Source organism: Anabas testudineus, chromosome 12 (assembly GCF_900324465.2).
Source record: "Anabas testudineus chromosome 12, fAnaTes1.2, whole genome shotgun sequence".
In the NCBI taxonomy this organism is placed as follows: Eukaryota; Metazoa; Chordata; class Actinopteri; order Anabantiformes; family Anabantidae; genus Anabas; species Anabas testudineus.
In genome coordinates this window covers 15,067,843-15,089,868 of record NC_046621.1, presented here as the reverse complement: position 1 = coordinate 15,089,868, position 22,026 = coordinate 15,067,843, and the positions used below count along the sequence as shown (strand labels likewise).

The 22,026-nt window shown below is 40.8% G+C and overlaps 1 protein-coding gene across 4 annotated transcripts in view; it reads right to left on the bottom strand.

Annotated features, from left to right (window-relative positions):
• Positions 1-579: 579 nt before the first annotated feature.
• The window catches only part of ralgapa1 (Ral GTPase activating protein catalytic subunit alpha 1), a 55,275-nt gene continuing 33,828 nt past the window's right edge, over positions 580-22,026 (bottom strand). For 3 of the 4 annotated variants that reach the window (XM_026356791.1, XM_026356792.1, XM_026356794.1), the window contains exons 42-45: positions 19,890-20,048; positions 18,671-18,798; positions 5,024-5,148; positions 580-1,378 (exon numbers count right to left, since the gene is read on the bottom strand). In XM_026356791.1, the coding sequence (XP_026212576.1) occupies positions 1,233-1,378; positions 5,024-5,148; positions 18,671-18,798; positions 19,890-20,048 (558 nt within the window). In that variant the 3' untranslated portion in view covers positions 580-1,232. Of the gene's footprint in view, positions 1,379-3,835; positions 3,868-5,023; positions 5,149-18,670; positions 18,799-19,889; positions 20,049-22,026 lie in introns of all 4 variants that reach the window. The other variant, XM_026356793.1, reaches the window with a different exon arrangement.

Sequence of the window (22,026 nt, the reverse complement as noted above, 5' to 3'; positions counted from 1 at the left end):
ACAGTATATACACAACAATCCTCACACTGTACACATTCTTATAGATATTCATATATCTACTATATATATATATATATTTATAGTCATACATATATAGATATACAGAATATATATATATACTAAGACAAACATAGGAAGAAAAGCTGTGGTTCCATTGCATCAGAGTGACTAAAAATACAGCAACATCTTAGTTTGGTTCAAAACACATTTTACAGTCAGTTAAAAAAACAAAACAAACAAAAAAAAAAACCCCCCCCCAAAAAAATAACAAGGAGAAATAAATGCAATGAACATCAGTGCTTGTTCATATTTTACAGCATGAGCAAAACAAACACCAACCTTATGTAACAAGTGCTCGTTCTTTGATCAGTTTGTCGTGTTTAATTTTCTAGAAAGCGCTTTGTCTACTTCACGCAAGACAAATAATGCGTTTGTCGTTCCTCTACATCCAGTAACACTGTTTTCTTCACGCCGCTCCGCTCACACGGTCACCCTCAGTCCTTTAAACTCAGGGAGGGGATTCAAATGCAGAAAAGATGTGTGGCTTGAGAGAATTGTTAGCATGAGTGAGTGAATGAATGAGTTTCTATTTACATTAGATGAGGACCGAACAGAAACACCCCACCGCTCTTAATGTTGTAGGTCTAATGCTGCACCAAGAGCATAAACAGACTCGCATCACTTTCTCCATGCAGCACTTTGTAGCCATCATCAAAACTCTGCAGCCTCACTATAGCACAAATATACAGATTCCCCACTAATGCTTAACAGAACAACTTTAAATGTGCACTCCAGCAGCATATAATGTGGCACAGGTGTTTGCTGTTCTAGTTACACTGGAGTTTTTTTATTTTTATTTATAACTGTTTAAGATGGCACAGATTATTAGAAACTAATACACTGTATTGGCTACACTGATTCAGCTTTACCTGCTGTGGTGAAGATCAGCATGCTGCAGCACTGGTTGAACTTGTTTTCATGTTATTTGTGAGCAAAGCTGAGGATAAATACAGCAGTTGTGAGCGATTTCAAAATAAAGTTACAGTATAGCATACGCCACAGAATCCTATGATGTGCGATTTTTGGGAGTACAACTGTGTGACGAAGCGTACTGTACATAAAAGGGCAGTGCCTGTTCAGAACAGAGGCATGCTGGAGTAAGTTACAGCTGATTGGCTTGTGTGATATGCAGAGTCACTTTGGACTGGGCCAAACTCTACAACCTGGGGAACTCAAGTCTTGTTGGCCGATCCAGAGGAGCGTCGCAGCTTCATGGACATGCGGCTCTTGCTAGTCCGAGGAGACATGGGGGACGCTGAGTCGCTCCCGGCCTCCCCAAGAGCCGGACTTTCTCCCCGAAGAATCTCGAGGCAGGAGCCTGAAGAAGAAGAGGGCGAGGCAGGGTGGGGGTGGGGAGGAGGCAAGTGATGAGGATGGATTGGTGGAGGAGGGAGGGATAAAGGAGACGAGGTGAATACGAGGAGGGAGGGATAAAAGGGACAATAAGAAAATTACATCACACCGCATCGTGTTCTACTGAGCCAGACCCCTACAGTGACTGAGACACACACACACACACACACACACACACACACAGACACACACAGACACACACAGACACACACACACAGGACAACAGAAAAAAAGCCAGGAAGACAGGCGACATACCAACTCTCCTTACGTATTTGCTTATTTTTATTTTTGGCTCCTCTCAGGTTCCTTGAAAACCACTGGACAAGCTGAAGTCTGACAAACACCATCTACTATGAAAATCACCCTTTGCTGACGGTTCAACTTTGTACTGTAAAGAAATAAAACTCTCTGAGAGTTTACAGCATGTGAATTTAAAAGCTAGAGAACATGTCTACTCTTGACACTGTACAGTGCTGATGCTGCAACAGCTGTTGATCTCTGATTTCAACATTAGCTAATTCTCTTCTCTTCAAGTACACTTAAGTAGTTTTTTCTTGTTTTTTGAAATATTTGTGATAATGTACATCAATACTGCTAGAAAATCAGAACAGTGGGCATTACAGTCTAAAGATAATATTAAGTAGGTAGAAGATAAAAAAAAAAGTAACTTTTTGATCTGTAGTGTACCATTCACAGCCTGCATGAAGGACTTTCTGTTTGAGGCCTTTCCCCTTCACCCTGAGCAGGTTTAAACTGTCTAGTGGTTTAGGAACCATCAGATACATAACACTGTTGTCCTCTGTGAGGAGAGGAAGAGGAGAGGAGAGGAGAGGGGAGGAGAGGAGAGGAGAGGAGAGGAGAGGAGAGGAGAGGAGAGGAGAGGAGAGGAGAGGAGAGGAGAGAAAATAAGCGACAATGAAAGAAGAAGAGAAAAGAAAGCAGGAAGGAAATAGAGAAAAGCAAACAAGCAGAAAAGAAGGAGGAGGAGAGGCAAAGGGAAGGCCAATATGAAAAATAGAGGACAAGACATAAGTAAGGAAAAGAAACAGAGATAAAATACAGGGAAACAGAAGAAAGGAAAATAAACAGGAAAGAGGAGAAGGGCAAGTAAATAAAGAGAAGAGGAAGGAGCAGTTCAGGGAAGTGAAGGAGGGAAGGCCGGAGAAAACAATAGAAAAAATAATAATAAGAAGATAAATACACACGAAGAAAACAAAAACAACAAGAGATTCAACAGACTGAATGAAAAGAACAAACACACTGACAACACGTCACTTCATACACACAATCATTTCAAAGAACACAAAAGTAAAACATGTGCCGACCAGTCTGAAGTGACCTTTACCCATTCTTAACTGTGGCTATGTGTGTGGTGCTACAGTGCTACATCACCAAAACAAGGCAGAGAGGAGCATACGGCAGGTTAGAGGTAAAGCTTCACCAGGTCAGTGTGACATCACAGGTTAACAGAACACACAGGAACATTATTATGTGAGTGAACAGACAAGATAGGAGAGGTCTCATGTTATTCTACCAAACATTTCTCACTTTTCACCATGCCACTGAGTGTAGTTTGGTATTCTATCAGCCTTTCATCCAACAAAGCTGGAAGGTGCTGGGTTTGTGTCTTTGAGAATCTTAATTGTTTTTGGCTGTTGCCCTCAGCTGCTGCTATCCTGCACAGCGACTTTGTGAAGTTAGACCTTGTAGGCCAATACAGGAACTTAATTTATGTTTGGGTTGAGCTTTTATTTTGGTAAACTTCTACAAATCAATTTCTCTTCGCATGAATGCAGGTACAGGACTCCAACTACTGGGAGTTACCTTGTTGGACTGTTCCAGTCATAAGAGAGGAGGGAGTAGGTAGAGGGTGTTCACGTCTTTTGTGTGGTGTTGTTTTAGTTTGTCAGGTAATAAGTAGTAAAAGGCCAGAGATCCTGATCAAGTGTCTTCACACTGATGCGGTTTGTTTTTTCATTACGTTTGAGGGAATAAATCATCAAAAACACACTACAACACCTGTCTGGCACAAAGTTAGAGACTAGCATCTTTAACATGTGAGGAACCTGACAGAGCCAGGACCTGTTTAGTGGGTGGAAAATAGGACTAACAATTACAAATGTGTCAGGATGAAAAGCGGTGGTTGAAGTAGAGCTAATTTTTGAGCTCTTTTAATTTCATACCCTGTTCCACACACTGAAGTAGCCATCGTGAGTCATACCAAACTACACTTCGAGATGAGTTGAAAACAACATTTTTCTTTTAAATAGAAAGAGAAGGCTGCTATTAACACATGCAGACCTGTATAAACAGAGGAAGAAACGCAGAGATAAACACGAAACGGCGGACGAAGTGGAGGAAAGCACAGGTTAGGCTGAAGTGTCAGTAGAACGGGGCAGGTCAATCATGTGACCAGGCTTACCTTTTAACTATAGGCAAGTGAGACATTACGATCTAAAGGAGGGAGGAACAGAAAAAAACAAAAAAACACAAAACAAAACAAAATAAAAAATAAAAAAGGAAAAATAAAAAAGGAAACAGAAATAAATTAATAGGTTGTAAAACAAATCAAATGGATGAAGGAGAAAAAAAAACAGAGAGAAAAATGTTTGATCATTGTGCTGTTAAGGGAAGGGCAACCTGTGAGTTAATATAAGAAGAACAGGGTCAGAAGGGAGAGGGCTAGTTTGGGGCTGAACAACATATGTGCAGTAGTACTGACAAGCTGATACATTCTACTATGTGACCAAGGGGATTGAAACCCCAGATTCTGAATGAACATGTGTATCAGGCTGTGCTCACTGTTACTCAGCCTCAAAGCAGGTTGATTACTATTGTAAAATCATTGTTTTTGACACAGCAGCTGGTGAGGCTGAGGAGCTGCTGTACAAGAACAAACCTGATCAATTACTCTCACATATAGACAAACACATATACTTAGCCTTCGTGACCAGTAAAGAAGAGAGACTTTATTCCTTTGACCTGTCTCATCAAAACACTGATATGTGACAAACAAACAGACGTCACACAGCAGGTTCCTTCGTGCTATATATGTAAAACCTCAATGGAAAAAAAAAAAAAACAGTGTGGCTCTGTTATGGAATCAAATTATTGTAGATAAGTGCCGTGTGAAATAATCAGAGTGAGTCAGAGCACACTGGATAATTTCACCAGACACATCACAGGCAAAAACGTCTGTATCTGCCTAATAAACCTCACAGGATACATATTAGAGCCAGACATTTGAATCTAACTCCCACGTGCATGCTTGACATCTCCACGTCTGATCACATGTTGGCTAATTCCTCAGAGATGCTCTGGAGACAGGAGAAGGCTGAGCACAGCTTCGGATAGAAAACAGAACTCATCAGACGAAGCTCTGAGTCTGTGTGTGAGCTTCCTGTGTGTGTGTGTGTGGTTTTAAATGTCGCTGGAAAGTAAGCCATTTCTAACCTAGCAGCCAGATTCTTCCTTATATACCTCAAAAAGAAGAAAAGTCACTTCATTGAACTTTACATTAAGTCATGATGACACATTCATCTGGCCACCAAGGCTTTGACTGCTGTGAAGTGTGTCTGTTGGGGAGTCAGCTATATGTGTCGGGTCTTACCTGTGTCAGTGGGCAGGTGTGAGCAGGGAGCAGGGCTGTAGACTCGGGCTGCATAATCCTCAAAAGTGGTCGGCTCCAGGTGGTGCTGCACGATGTTCTCCAGATATCGAGCTCGCTCCTCATAGCTGAGGTCAAAGGTCAAGGTCAGACAGAAATAGAGAGGAATACCAACAGAACAAAGAAACAAAGGAAACAGAAGATAGAAAAAAAGTCAGTGGAAAAAATTGTGGCCTGATAACGAAATCCACAAAAGGCTGTGATGTTGGTTGTCACTCTCAATGCAGACGAAAAAATGCACTAGACAACAACACTAGACAGAAAAAGTAGAAACTGTCTATTGTTAACTAACTAAGTAACTACACAATGAATAAAAGGTTAAAATGCTGTGCGACATAAGCCAGCTTTAACTCCATACACATAGTTTTCCACAATACTGCAGCAAAAAAAAAAAAAATAAAAAATAAATAAATAAAAAAGCAAACCAAAGAGCTTTTGTCATTTGCTATTACAGCCTTTAGCGATGAATTCAAAGAAAGATGGATTCGGCAGAGAGCAGAGTAAATGGAAACCAGGACCTCAACTGTCCATCTATTAGAGGTAACCTCATTGACAGAATGACCCTTTCTTCCTTAGTCCTTGTCATACATCCAACTGTAATGACAGCCATATGCAGCAGTTACACTCTCCTGGACACACACAGCCTAATCATCTCCCAATAGTATTACCATTCACTCAGTGAGCTCCAATAACAGAGGCTTTTCAATGACAGCGGTGTGTGTCTGTGGATTTGATAAGGCTGGTTGTGAACAGGCATAATGTGTGTATGTAAGTGCGTGTGTCCCTGTTTGAGTGTGTGATGGGATTAGGCCAATGAATCTTCAGAATGAAATCTTTGTGTTTGTACCTCACTGTGTGTGTGTGTGTGTGTGTGTGTGTGTGTGAGTGTGTGTGTGAGTGTGTGTGAATGGGTCAGCCATCAGTAATAGCGCCCATGGGTTTTCTATTGAGTTAGAGAGCTGGCCTATGGGGCTCAGAAGGAGAAGATTCAGGTCTAATGGTAACTGATCCAGTTAGAGACAATGATAATAACAACAATATGGCTCCTTTAAAGTGGAGGGACAGACTGCGCTGGCAGAAAAGACGAGAAAGTAGGAGGGCAGAGACAGCGACAGTGTGTGTGTGTGTGTGTATGGGTGTGAGTGGAAAAATCTGGCAAAGCAGAGAGGACAAAACTTTGATAAACTTAAAAGAGATGATGCAGTCTAGTGAACATTTCAAGAAAACAGGAATTTCAAGGAGTAAAATCCCAGCTGTTTCAAAGACGAACGAAATCATGGGGGGGAACTAGTGAAAGAACGAAAGGAAAGCAGCATATAGGTGCATAGAAAGCAGGATGCTGAGGGAGAAAGAAAAAAAAACTCAGAGGAGGTGTGAGGGGAAGACAGAGGGCGCGATATTTGGGTAAGTGCATGGTGCGGTTTATCCGAGTGTGTCTGTCTCCTGGACAGAGCTGAGAGAAGAGCAGCAGTCACACCAGTGTCTCTCACACCGAGTCTCTGTGTGATCTCACGGTTTGCCTTCCTGCTTCCCGCTCCCCTGCATGACACTTCCCTCCTAGGTGAATGAATGAGTGAGTGTGTTTGTGTGTGTGTGTGTGTGTGTGTGTGTGAAGGAAAGGGAAGTAATTTGAGGATGCAATGCAATTAAGATCAAGTGTTATATATTGTGGCAAACAACACCTTCATATGATGTTTTAATAATGTGTGGCTGCAAAAAGAGAGGAAAAACAAAACAAACAAACAAAAACCTAATCGCAGGTCTTTTAAAGCGAGTGTTTCGTAATTTCTGAGAACAGGGACAGTCGTGGAAGAAAAGAAAGTCTACAATAAACACACACACGCGGTACCACTGCTGAGATAAACGACAGGAACATCCACTTGACTTTTCTTTACTTTTTGTCCGTGAGTGTCTTTCATTGCACTCCCCCTGTCTTCCTCTCAGCGTGGAAAAGAGGAAACGCCAGGAGAAAGGCATTATGTGCACGCGGCCTGAACCGTGATTTTTGAGGACTTTACAGAGAACATACATTTCACTGTTCAATCAATTTCAATAAAAAATATTAAGGTTAAATGATTTTGGAATAAGGTAAAGCCACCTGTGTGTGCACTATGTTTGTGTGTTTGGGCTTTAAAAGTAAGTTATAGATATTTAGACCATCATTTTTCTGAATGCTTTTCCAAGTTCGTATGTTGGCGTTATGTTGCAGCAAATTCCTCTTTCTGAAGAGCACGTTTCTGTTGATTCACTTCGCCAGAAGCAAACTGCATCATTTGTTTTTGCACGATGGGTTTTCACAGGTTTTTAGCTCATCGGGTTCGACCTTTCCTTTGTAATCTGCCTTTTATTTTTTGTCACCCTTACACAACTTTTTAGAAATTTATTTGAAATTACGATGTCACTCTTGTTCATTTTGAAAACAGTGACATTTAGCAGCTAAAGCTTCCGTTTGTGTCGCATCTTCTTTATCTATATTATTTATCTTTGTTTACGTCCCCTAACTTTTTTTTCCTAATGTTAATCTTATTACATGTATGGGGTCTCAGCATGAAACATGCTATACAAATAGTTATTATTAGCAGTGTTAAAAAAGTCGAAATCAGCGAGAGGTCAAAGAAAATAGACTTGCAGTGTGTTCACACGTCTGTGCCTCCATCCAAATGACAGTCATCACCATGAAATCTACTGTAATTGAATTTCAGATGGCTCCTCTTATTAAGTCATTAGCAGAAAATATCTCTCGTTTGGAGGGAAAAGAGGAAAGAAAGAGGGAAAATTATGAGGGGAGAAAGAGGAGAAAAAGCCTGGTGAGGGAGAAAAAGGAGAAAGCAGAGCAGAGAAAGGCAGACAGGAGAAAGATAGAGGAGAGAGGGGGTGGATGAAAAGGTTCTTTTGTGTTGAGTCAGAAACTCATTTTCTTGTGCGTGGCTCAAAGAGTGAAGTGTTCGTGCCTTCTGTGGCGCTTTCGCTCCCTCTCTCCATTTCAGCCCTTTTCTCTCCGTCTCTCCCGCAGCGCAGTTCATTGTGGCGGTGTTAGACTCCTGCGATCACTTGAGACCGAGGGAGGCTGGAGGAGAGGAGGCGAGGGGAGGAGAAAGGGAGCTTGTTAGCGCATTAGGAGCTGGGCCCACTGCTGAGGTGTGTGTGTGTGTGTGTGTGTGAGAGTGCGTGTGTGCCGGTACAGTGTTGCAAATTTCACATGGTTTATTAATATTCACAACAAAATGTATCCACTACAAGTTGGGCTTTCTACACCTGCATGCTGCTGACTGGGACTGGTTTGAAAGGAAGGGTGACCCCATCTGCCAACAAATCCTAGGTGCTGTACAGAAATACTGACGCCTGCTGTGAATACTACTGGACCTTGTGCCAACATAGCACCTCAGTGAGGTTGGCATTCCACGTGATCAGGATATGAATAATGTTATTCTGATTTATTCATAGACAGAATAAAAAGTGCTTGAACATTTTTTTTTTACTTAAATGTGTCCCATTATGTCAGCACCCCCTTTAATGCCACAATAATTCCCAAATTACAAGGTAGTCTCTCTTTTTCTGAGCTCATTGTTTGTGCTGATTTCTTAGATTAAGATGATTTATTTACCCGACATGAATGATGGAGGTGCTCAAATAAGTAGAAAAAGGTAGAGATGCCAATTTTACACATTTAAAGTAGTGAAGGGAAGGTTCTAATGTATCGATGCATGAATAAACTCATCAATGAGTCTAAGTTCTTAGTTTTTAACTACCGGTAACCTAAATACACTCATGGACGCGCACATAACACCACTGCTGGAAAATAAAATCTTTGGGGAAACACTGCTGTAGATGGTGTAAATATACTATGTGTATGATGTCATACATGTGAAAATACCTGTGAAAAACACCTATTAAGAGCGTTCACCCCCACTGGTATCTGACAGAATATCAGACCGGGTTTAAAACTGTGAGTCGACAGCTCATTTGGAGTCTTTCTCCACAGCGTCAGTACTGTATGTGACAAAATGTGTAGAAAAGATTTAGACTCTAGAGTCTCAAAATGTCCAAATTGTAGGTTCTCTGAATTTAAATATTAGACAGAAGGATCCAACTGGTGGACATACAGTACAGCCACATATACATGTCATTGTACCAACGCTGTAGAAATTACTTTGGTGACAGCAGCTACAACGTCACTGAGAGAGCAGATCAATAGAGTCCTCTGCTGTTCAAGTGAAGCAGCAGAGCAGATAATGTCTAACATGACTTTCAATATGATCAACCCAGGTGTCACTAACAACTAAAATAACATTTTAGCTTGGAGCAACACCTCTAACCTTTCCTACTAGCAGTGACCTGTGGATTGACACTACTTCTGAAAGAAAATTCCCTGGCATGAAAGACGTGATATGTTTGAACATATGGAAAAAAATAGAAGAACTGGGCAGTTAAACATGAGGAAAGAGAATCATACTGTATCTACAGACACCGAAGCCATCGCCACTGTATACACCCACCAAAATAGGTCTTGGCGACTCAGTAGAAAAAAGGTACACACTATAACTAAACCAAAACTAGGAGGATGACATTAGTATTTAATAAGAAGTAACCTGCATCACCTGCAGGGGTGAGATCATTATGCATGTTCTAAAAAATAAAATAAAAGCAAATAATAGCAAGGCAACTACAACTACATGGAGAACAGACATCCACTATAATAATCAGTTACAGCAGAGATGGAGCAGAAAAGTCTGCACATCAATTTATCTCCTGCTGTTTGCACTTCCTGACTTCAGGCTTCAGCCTGATATCTGCAGTTAGCTACCTAGCTACTGTTAGCTACCCCGCAGGAGTAAAATCCACTCACTGTTCTGTCAGCTCCTGCAGCTTTGTCTCTAGTAAGTGGTAATAATGCCTTATCTGTGAGGCATCAGCACAAACTGAGAGACTCTCTTCTGTCTGTGTTACTTTTACACTCAAAACAAACTTGGGCACATCTAAAATGACATAACATTTTGCACATTGTGTAAAAACACTAGTTTTGTCTGGAATGTTTTTATTAATCATTCTCCTTGACAAGAGGGAGACAGTGAATCAAACCATCATTCAAATGGGTGAATAATGGGTGAATAACATCTCTAATAGCATGAAGTAGCACAGTCTCCCCTCTTTTCCAGGACCTTTTAAAGGTTAACATTTTCTAAAGCTTGTCTATAACATACCTTTTAAGAAACACACTGTATCTCACCGTGTATCACACACACACACACACACTAACCCACACACCCACCCTATCTGTCCTCTCCACCCCAGGCATTGGAACAGACAACAGAGAGAAGGACATCAGAGGGATAATACAATTGGAAAAGCTTTACAGTGTGTAATGATAAACCTGTGTGTGTGTGTGTGTGTGTGTCCAAGCCCAAAGGAACAAGCTAATGGGTTTATATCTTTCTGTGATAGCAATGATATGGAGGCTTTGTGATTTCATTACAAGTGTGTGTGTGTCCACATACGCCAAAGATGAGGACAGAGATAGGTTGGTCTAATGCACTACTTATTGTCTACATGCACGAACACCCCACACACACACACACAAAATCATATTTACCCCCTATTCATCTGCTCTTTAACCCAATGTAGAAACAGAGGCAGAGGAGAAAACCAGACGTGATACATTAATTGGCCCCTTGTCACCCCACTATGTCACCCTTTGACATGTGTGTAAGTGTGTGTACACACACACACAGACAGGCACACACACACACACACACAGACCATCCGCACTGTCACCACTGGGGAGCCCTAAAGCTGCCAGCGCAATTACAAGCCTTATTTAACACGGGCACATGCACCAAAGTGCACAAACACACACATTCACACATGCATTGTGGGTGCTGGTGATCGTAACAGAGGCCATAATAATAATTCTCTGATTAGGGAGATGGATCCTGCTCTTATCTGCAGGCTCTATACAATATTCATCATCCACACACACACACACACACACACACACACACACACACACACACACACACCCATATACATAAGGTTTGAAACCTTATAACATGGATATGAATGATGGCAGGAATAACATGTCTGACATCCCAGCTGTTTTGTACAGATGTTAAACCTAGTCTCATTGAGAACACCTGCTAAAATTAAACTGGCATCCCACAGAAGCGCAAACACTGGCAACTGTTGGCTAATACAGTATGTGTTGTTCTTTTAATCTAAATTTTAATATTGATTAATCATTTTTGAATCATTCATCAACATCTCTACTCTTAGCCTCATTTTCTGTCCCTTTAAGGACAAACTGAAGACAATATTAAAACTCATGACACACAGTTTGCTAAGCTGCACTTCACCGTGGTCTTGGTTATTCGTGACATCCCGCCCTGAATCTTAAACAGCTTGTCACATGAAAATACTAACATTCACACACTCTGCCTCAAAGTGCATTCACGCATTTGCACACACACATGCACGGACATGCACACACATACTGCAGATTAGCTTGTTTACCAGTCAGAGGGGGGTCTGCTCCAACAAGGTGCGATCAAGCCACTGATGGCTACAACTCATGTGTCTGCACAGCTCTCGGTGACGAGACACGTACGTGTGAACACAAATACATGCACACACACTTGCAGAAACAAGCACACAAACAGTCATTAGATGAATCATATATTCCAGAAATTAGGCCAAAAAAAAAAAAAAAAAAAAAAAAAAAAAAAAACAAACAAACAAAACCAAAAAAACATGATAGAACATAAGTAATAAGTTACACACCTCGCTAGAAACTAATTTGTCTTTGTGATAACTCAGATCTCACATCTCTCTATGGACAATATCAAGTGTGTGTGTGTCTGTGCGTGCATGGCATCATATGCCTGAAACAGATATGTATCTTCACTTTACCGCAACGTTAAATAATAAAAACATCAGTGCTTTTTGATTTTGTGACAACCACTCCTGCAAGTTTGAAGATCAGATCTTGTCAAAATGTAAATACATTTATTTATCTTTAAGCAATGCAGGGAATGTTTCGTCATTTTTTTCCAATTAATTCAATCAATAATCTTTTGTATTGCCTCATGATTTCTACCACTTGATCTACTTTAATTATAATATCTGTATAATATCATTATGCACCAAAGCATCAAAGATCATGGTGCTAAAACTGCGTGTGCACACACACACCCACACACTTCCCCAAGGAGAAAGTGGAAGAGATTAGCCACGACCCCTCCTCCTCACCCTTTTCTTTTCATTTCCTCTATCTACCCAACGGGAAACAATTAACTACAATCAACCCCCCCACCCCACCCCCCACACACACCCCACACACCACACACACACACACACACACACACACACACACACACACACACACACACACACATATTTATTTCTTTACCCTTAACCCTAATCCTAATTGTATCTTTAAGCATCTATGATTTGCCATTGCTGCCTGTGTTTCCACTGAGATACAGATGTGTAAAATATATTTATAGTCTTATGTCTCATAGACATTTTATTCTTCACTTAAAACATGCTCCTAATTTAACATGTTCCTTTATTTTAATAATTTGTTGTTTTTTTTGTTTGAAATATGATATGTGTCAATTAGCAGCAGCATCAGCAGCTGTTGATATCTTTTTAATTTCATCAGGTGCAACAATATGCAATCTAAAGAGAAGCAGGGCTGCAGCTTTATTTTATGTCAAATCAAGTGCTCTTTCCCTATCTGATGACTATAGAGGAGCTCAGGGAAGGTTAAGAATAATATGACCCCGTTTCAGCATCAGCAATAACAATAACAAAATGTCTTCAATTTGTAAGGTTTTGCCCTCACCTTTCTACCATGGTGATAACACACACTCCTTGTCACACACACGGTAGAATGTAGCCTTACTGGGACAATAGGCTCTATTGTGGGAGCTGGCAAAGGGAAGCCAGGCAGGCCGCTAGGCGTTTGGCTGCTCTGTGTGTGTGTGTGTGTCTGTGTGTGTGTGTGTGTGTTTGTGGGGATATGGGGGATAATAGCGCTACATGCCCAGAGCTGCCATCGTTTCACTGGGAACGGAGTGTGAAAGAGATGGAAAGCCAGTGACACACACACAAACACGTGCACGGAAAACACAGACACACAAACACAGCATCGCTATCACACTGAGCCATATGCTGACCCCAGCCTCAGTGCAGCTATCTCTGCCAATCAACTACTAGAGGGGATGTCCCACACACGCAAACAATAGCTCTAATCCGGAGAGAGAAATTTATACACATATACGGATGAAACATAAAAACCAAATGCAGAAGTGTAAATGTAGAGATGATATACATTTGAAAATTCACGCATACATACACGCATACACACTCTTACTGGCAAAGTGTGTAGTAGCTTAGTATCTTTCCAACATTGTTCCCCAGAACCACAATCACCCAGGAGCAGATGGAGGATGGCCACAGCTTACTCTTTCACACACACATATACTAACACGTACATCCTCACATGCACAAATGCACACACACAAATGCCTATCAGGTAAAAATATCTATCAAACTCTGTCTCTCTCTCTCACACACGCACAGAGTAAAACAGATATCAGATGGGAGAGCAGCTGTAGCAGACCTAGCTAGGTGAACCTTGGCCAAAGAGACGGAGCAGTCCACTGTGGCTCCATTTGAAGAAAGCATGGTCACAGAAAGACTTTCAGAATAACCCAAATCTGTCTCTTAAACTGACAACGTCTACATTTTTTACAGTGGACTTTCTACAAAACAAACAAAAATAAATTGTCGATAACTATAAATCACTGTAGCACAGAGATTCAATTGATCAACACGTGATAAACTTTTAATGACCACTAATATAAAGTGACTGATACTTTTTGTAAGATTGTAAATAAGGTGATTGAATTTACAAAAGGAAAAATAACAATACATTCATATGGTGTAAGTCTGTCTCTTCATAACTTTGTGTTGCACACAGTCTCAAAGTCACGGTTATTCATAAAAAAGATCAATAAGGAAGCTAAAAGTTGACAAATGGGTCAAATAATCATATAATCAATAATAAATCTAATATGCACTAGTTTGTTTGTTTTTTTTTAGCAAACATTACTCAAACAAAAGGAAAATATGTTGTCAAAAGATGTTGGAAAGTTTTTTGCAATCCAAATGTGAGATAAGAGTTTGTATATTTATTAATTTACTATTTCAATTAATTAATGCAAATAGAAACCCTGCAAATGTAATAAATTGTTTGGCACATAAAAACAATACATAAAAACTTCCACTTTGTCATTATGGGTTATAGTGTGTAGCCTGACAGCGCAAATTGCATTTTTTTTGCATTTTAAAATAATTCACAACACAGTTAAATGTGCAAAGGGGTATGAATGCTTACTGAAGTGACTACACGAGGGACAGGCTCTAAATAAACTACAATTTATGCAAATAAACTACCGTTTATTTAGACAAAGCACTACAGCACACAGGAATAAGACATGTATGATATGTTGACAATAAGAAAAACACAAAGAATATCACGAGTGTTACCATTTACTGAAAGTGTTGCGTTCTCTCATATGACCTGTAGGCACTATTAGGTTCAAGAACTCTGCTGGCGCTTAAGGAGTGGTGACACCAATATATCGCACAGCAGTTTGCTCCTTTCTCTCATCTGCTCTGATCTAGGAGTTGAGAGGGATTGATTTCACTGTGGTGGGCTTCAGGAGGAATCCATCTGATTCTACGCTGACCACAGGTCTGCTGCTGTGAGTACACGTCATCAGAGGGTAGAAAAGTTTTTAAATCCAAGTGTGTATTGTGTTTCATTGTGCTGCATGTGAATTCGATGAAGGCTATATGCAGAGGGGCTCAATGTGTGTTAGGCAGTCTTGGAGTGGTTTCCTTGCTGCAATAAGCTGATATGTGAGATAGAGCTGTGCTCACACACAGCTGCCCCAGCAGCCTGGCACTCTGTGTTTGTGTGTGCGCGCGCTTTTGGATGGCTTGAGTCATGGTGAATGAAAGATCAGAGAGAGAGGGAAGGCAGATGGACTGCCCTGAGGGCCAGACGACAGAAAGAGAGTGATAGAGGGAGGGAAGACAGACAGAGAGAAAGAAAGAAAGAAACAAATAATGCCAGTTTAACACTGACACACTTAGCCCTGCCAACCTTCTTTCCATCTCTCTTCCCCCCATTCCACTGTGTCAGCCCCTCAGTGAGGATACTTGATGTCACAATGCAGCACTCAGAAACAAAGAGGACACAGTCTGCAGCCTGATGCAGCACTTAAGGGGGCCCACACACAAGGACATGTAACCCTGGTGTGTTTTATATGCCCTAATCTTTAGGAATGTCTAAATCTTATTTTAAAACAAAAACGTAAAAGCTGTGCATATTCTCTTCATCTATTAGACTCCACACCTCTACTGCTGCTGCTGTACCTCACGTGTATTCATTTCTTTTTTCTTTTTTTTTTTTTTTTTAATTAGTTGAGTTGAAGACTGCTATTCACCATCATGGTGTGTCTCTCTTAGTTTAGGACAATAAGAATGAGCAGAGAAGATAATAGAGTAAAATAAAACTTAAAAATTAAATGAAGTAAGAAAAGTAACAAAATCTGAAAGAGACAAAAAATGAACAATAGGACAGAGCAGAAAGAGGATGCCCTAAGATAAGAGAGTTAAAGAGACAGAAGACAAAACACAGGGACAGAGAATTAGAGATAGAGATAGAAAAATGATGATAAGGGGCAGAGATGGACACAATACAGGAGCAGACAGTGCCACGTTATGGCCGAGACATACAGTAGATGAAGAAGAAAAGGACAGAAGAACAGAGTGACAGAAGTAGAGTGGCAGAGTAGGGAGGGAGAGGTGGAGAGACAGAAGAGGAGAGGAGAGAGGTGTGTGTAGCAGAGAGATGGGGAGTCAATAATGACTGATTACTGTAATTCAGCCTGTCAGAGACATCGACCTGCTGCAACCACCAATCAATACACACCAGGACACTCGCAGACATACACAAACACCTCCAAACGAGCATGCACGACACATTTGTGTTATCTGCCACATGTACACGGCCCCACACACATACATACAGTAGGTGTGTGGACAACAATCGCACAATGTGTAGAGATGTCTACATGTCTGCACACTTGGTCAAGACTGCACACACAAAACTCACACACACAAAGTTGAGATGGGGAAGATATGCGAGTAGATGCACACTCTCAACACAATGGGGTCGGGGGAGGGGAGGGGGGTTAGATACAAGCTACAGCCCCACACTGAGCCTAACAATCTCTCCGTCTCTGCTTCACTTGGTGGACGTGGCAGCGCAAAATGGCTTCTTCAGCCTCCTACTTTCCCCACTTCCAACCCACACTCCTTCATGGCTAGCATTGCCTCTAGCACTCAAATTATCTTGCTGAAAAGGGGAGAGAGGGGGTGGAAGAAGAGAAGGAGGAGAGGAAAGGGATAGAGAAAGTGAAGAAGGTAATGTAATGGTCGAGAAGGTAAAAAAAAAAGTTGGACAAGAAGGGAGAAAGAGAAAGCTGACTTGAGAGACAGAATGATGAAGGAGAGATGGAAGGAAGGGATGAGGGACAAAGTAAACAAGTTGACAAACAGAGTGTAAGAGACAGCATTTAGGTGAAAAAAGAAGAAGACTGGTATCAAATAAGTGGACAAGGTTTCTATCTTTATATTGCAGGCCCTTTCTGAATAGAATGAGAAATAGAGACATTTCTACCTGGGATCTGTGCTATTTTGGGTTTATTATGAGTTGAATTATAGATATAAGACTACTTAACATTTGACCTTTTTGTCCACAGTGTGTCTCTTAGAGTTAGTCTCAGCTAATTTACTGCTTTACTGCATGGCCACCTGTTGCAGCCACCAGTTTATCCTTGACTGGAGAGGCATTACCATTGTTTAAGAAGGCCTTACCTCTTACAAGAAGATGCTCTTCAAATGGTTTTAGTAGCTACTGCAACATCCTGCAACGCTGCTACACTCAGTGATTTGTTTTATCAAGCCCAGTATAATCCATGGCTATGCTGTGGAGGCAGAGATATTTTTATAGATATAGCATGCAACTCAAGTATTTTTTAATTGAAGTATGCTCCAGAAAAATCCTAATGTGGAGAGGTGCTGTCAAAGCCTCCTTTGATTTAGACCCAAGCACTGAAAAGTTAAAGTGTTGTTGAGTGAGTCTTCTAAACAAAAAATCTTTGGAGCATTCTTGTACTGTAATTTCATAACAATGACTGTCTGAACCGCTGTACAGATCACGATGAAGCAAAGCAAAGCACAGAAAAACAGCAAAGGGAGGAGCTGGGTGTATCAGAGTTAATTGACTTAGACTCTTATGTAAGTTGCATATTGTAGCTTGAAGAGCTTGGGTTTTATATTTCTGTCATTCCAGGCTGCAAGTGACTGTATGCAATTTCCCCATTGTGGGACTAATAAAGGTTTTCTTTTCTTATCTTATCTTACTTTGCTGATGTAATTTATGTTGATCTGTTTATACTTGATGTGACTATACACTGTCTGCTAAAGCACTGCTTTTTGTTTTCACCATAATCACAGTTGCAATTTGTGTAATCTCAACGCAAAATTAACTTGACCTTTTCTGGATACGAAGGGAAGAAGTGTAGAAAAAAGAACAGGCAGACAAACTAGAAAACAGCACCACTGTATGTATATTGGTATGTAGGTGTATGCATTATTGAACTTTTGAGGTGTCCGTGTGAGTGTAATAATCTGTGTTTGTTAAAATGAAGAGTGTATAGATACATGTGACACCACATACCAAAACTCTCATTTAGACTCACTCATTTAGAGACAGTGTTTGAGGAGAGTTATTGATACTATGTTTTGAGGATCTGAATCTTCAAGTGTGCCAAATATAAAATATACTTTTTCACAGAACTGCAATTAGTGGCCACTACCAGATCAGATTAAGACAGGCTGTAAACACATCTGTCTCTTTCTCCTGCACAGCCACATGCATGCTCTCTCTCTCTCACACACACACACACACACACACACACACACACACACACACACACACACACACACACACACACACACACACACACACACACACACACACACACACACACAAACAAACTTGTGTGTACTAACCCAAACCCGAACTCTAAAACCTATTTTTAACCCCCAAAACACGTTTTTTACATCCTCACCATATAGCAAAAATGAGAAAACATGCACACACACGCACACAAAGACAGAGACACATACACATACACACACACACACACACACACACACACACACACACAGAGCCTGTCCCATATGCCTGACTGTGCATGACAAGCACACACACTTGATATACAGCACTTCAGAGCCAACTAAATACAGCTCTATCACACCAACACTTACAATCTGCCAAACACCACTGGACACTGATTTGCTATTCTTAAAACTAGAGCTACTAGTGCAAGGATGTGCAGCCAGCACAACAGTACAGACATACCATTTTTAAAGATACAATCACAACGTGTTACCACAGACAGAGAAAGGCTTCTGTAGTCCACCTTTGGTTTGTACCGTTTCAAAGGATACAAGTTCTGGTACAGAGGAATGAGTGATTTCAGAGCTCGACTGGCATTGATAGCTGTTGCTCTGACCATTGTGGGCAGAATCTTCATGTCCACTATGGCACCATCAAACAGGGGACCAAAGAATGGCACCTACAGGCACAAAGACAAGCAGTGAAACATGTTAATAATGAAGTTTCTCACAGACACAAAATTCGAGATATTTTTTTGAACCAGAACAAACTGGGGCAGTCACTTTGTTTTAGTGAACCAAGTGTGATACACAGTAACCGACATGGCAGTGTTTTCTCTGTGATATACTATTTGATTCAGGCTATGGCCTTCTGATTTAATTCAATACTCTGCTTGTGGAATCCACCAAAGAAAATAATGTCAGGGTTTTTATTAAATTTATCTGTAGACCAGGTCTCAAAACCATGCACTCTGTGACTGTGAGCAGTGCTTTCAGGACGACAACACAGAGACTATCTTATCTAACTTGTTTTTGGATTCATGATAATTCAATATTTTTGCTTGTAGAATGAATGAAAGAGAATAAGGTTATGACATTAGTGATGTGGTTTCTATGTCATACAGAAAAAACTGCATTTTATTGTGTTAGGTCTTGTTTGAAATACAGTTATGCTATCAGTGCTGCAGTATTAATGTCTGTGTGTTTTAGACTAATACATTGACCAGAGCAGCAAGACTTGGGACAAGACGCTCTCTAGGATTGTTAGTCAGTCTGGATACATATCTTCGTCCTATCTGATAGGAAACACAAAATTATGTATTAAAACACACTGTGTGTGTGTGTGTGTGTGTGTGTGTGTGTGTGTGTGTGTCTTTACAAATTTATGCCCTGCTCATAGACTGTCCAAATACATTCAACATTAAGCTCCTATCATACATACCTAGGGCTGTGACAATTAGCCAACAAACTTACTGACACTAGTTCTGACAACGGATAAAATGTTAAAGGTGTAAAGTTTTCACATTTAGGCTGTTGGGAAGTGTCACTGTGGCGAGTGAGAATGGTGTAAAAATGCTACTTGGTTTACAATTTTTATATCTGCAGTACTAGGTAGAAAATAATAAATAATAACCCCCCCCCAATAAAAGACTCTAGAAAAACTGTCAAGGATTCACCAAAGTGATTGGGATTCACCTACTTAATGATCAGTTTAAAAGTCAAATTTTACCCAATGACGCCAAATGATGGAAACACAGAACACTGTTATTACCTCTGGTTTTTTGAGAATATGGATGGAGTACATGTGGTTCTTCATAGGGTAGATGATGATTAGCACATCTCCAAACTCAGTGGGGATTATTCCTCGACGGTAGTCCCTGGAATGCTCTGACCAGACGATGTGGACCTCGTCGTTACCCAGGTGTCTCAGCTTCAGGAAATGCAAATGGTAAGAGATATTAATACAAGAACTAAAACAAAAGAAACATTTTTCTTGGCACTGCATAACCCCCCGCCCCCACCACACACACACTAAGGGTCTCATACAATGAGCCCAATAGACTATATCCATCATAAACATAAGGCTTTGGATTTTCTGTGTATGTGGTATAGGTGGCCCTGGAGTGATGGAGTGAGTGTGTGAAGATGGAAAGTGTACACAAAGACAGAGTGAAGCCCCAGAAAGATGGAGTATGTGCTGGAAGACAGATGGGATCAACTCTGACACTGGTGTGTGTGTGGGGTTTACATTCACTCAGTGGGCTACACTCAGGTCTGGTGACAGCTCTGTCATTAACCTTGATGTCTGCCAAAATACCCCCACACCCCCATCCTGCATCCACACACCGTCTCTCGACTTGTCTGGTGCATCACACACCTGCAGATGGTGGCTGATCTTGGCCTTGGCCCTGAGACTAACATTTCCTCTTAAATGTGTTTTAAGTAGAATGGGTTGTACATTTTATCCTCTGTGGTATCATAGAGAGGTATCGTTTCTGTGAATTATGTGAAGAGATTTGTTAAGGGGTTGTTCACATTTCATTAGAATGTGAATCTTTCCAGAATACACATAATTTTGTCTTTAAACACACATATGACTCAACTACACTCCCACAGGCCTGAGGTTGGATTCATTAATTTGTCACCTTATTCATCTTGTTTGAAAGTGACTTCACCCGTTTGCCGTAATGACACTCCTTGTATGTACCTCACTGCATTGAGTTATAGGCCTTAAGTAATTAACCCGATGTTTTCTTGAGTAGTGATACATCAAGTTGATAAATTAAGAAGAATTTAGAAAAGCGGATAAGAGATATATTTATCAAATTCTATTTGAAATATATCTATTAATGGCACTTCCATGTGACGGTGCTTGCAATTCAGCGTCAGAATCACAACTCACAGCGACACAAAGAACTGAAGGGCTCTGCCATTATCATATTTGGAGTGTGAGAATTATGAGCTCTCAGCAGTATTTTTGGGCATCAGAACAATTAGGTGACAGTCTAATAAGGCAAAGTGGAGTCTCACCGTCTGATGTGCTTCTTTGAGCCATATTTATTGAAAAAAAGAAAAAAAAATTAACGATGAAGGTCCCCAGTGATGTCATTTCTGATGCTACGATCAGTTGGTGTAATGCAGTTTTAATCCTTTTAGTCATGTTTCAAGCAAAGATCTGTGATGGACTGACAGCAGTGTGTTTGTGTATGATAAATGCATGCCTGTGTGTATGCCTGTCAGTTTAACCTTTCTTTGTCGAAACGTCTGTAAGCCTGTGTACTCACTAACGTGCGTGTGTGTATGTGCTCCTGTGTCCAACAGTAACACAAATTTATAGCCATGTGGTTATTTGCGCAGACTGATGTGAATGAAGCCCTTAGTGATTGTGTGTTTGTGTCAGCTTTATAGTCTGTGTGCGTGTGTGTATGTGAGAATGCGTGTTCGATAGGGCCCGTCAGCTGATCACAGAGACGGATGGTGTCGGACCAGGTGCTGATAATCCAATCAGGAGCCTGCAGCGACGTGATAGGCCGAGAAACAGGAAGTATGATCTGATTAAAGGGACATTATGGCCATGTGCAGAGTGCCCAGTGCCTGGGGGCTGACAGGTGTGCACACACACATACACACAATAAACCTGCTGCCTACACACTGATACAAGCCTGCACCATGCACAAACACAGACGTGATTGCTACTAAGAATTACTGAAAACACTGGTGTGCTGTAAAAACACCGACATCCACAGCTTGTGGGTGTGTTTGTGTGTGCTCGCTTGCAATGTTACAATGAGACAAAGAGAAGATTGGGCAAGAGGAAAAGAGAGAGGTGAAAAAGGAAAGGATCAGGAAAAGAGGACTCTCATTGTAAATATTGAGAGTCTCATTATATAAGTGATATTAGTAAGATC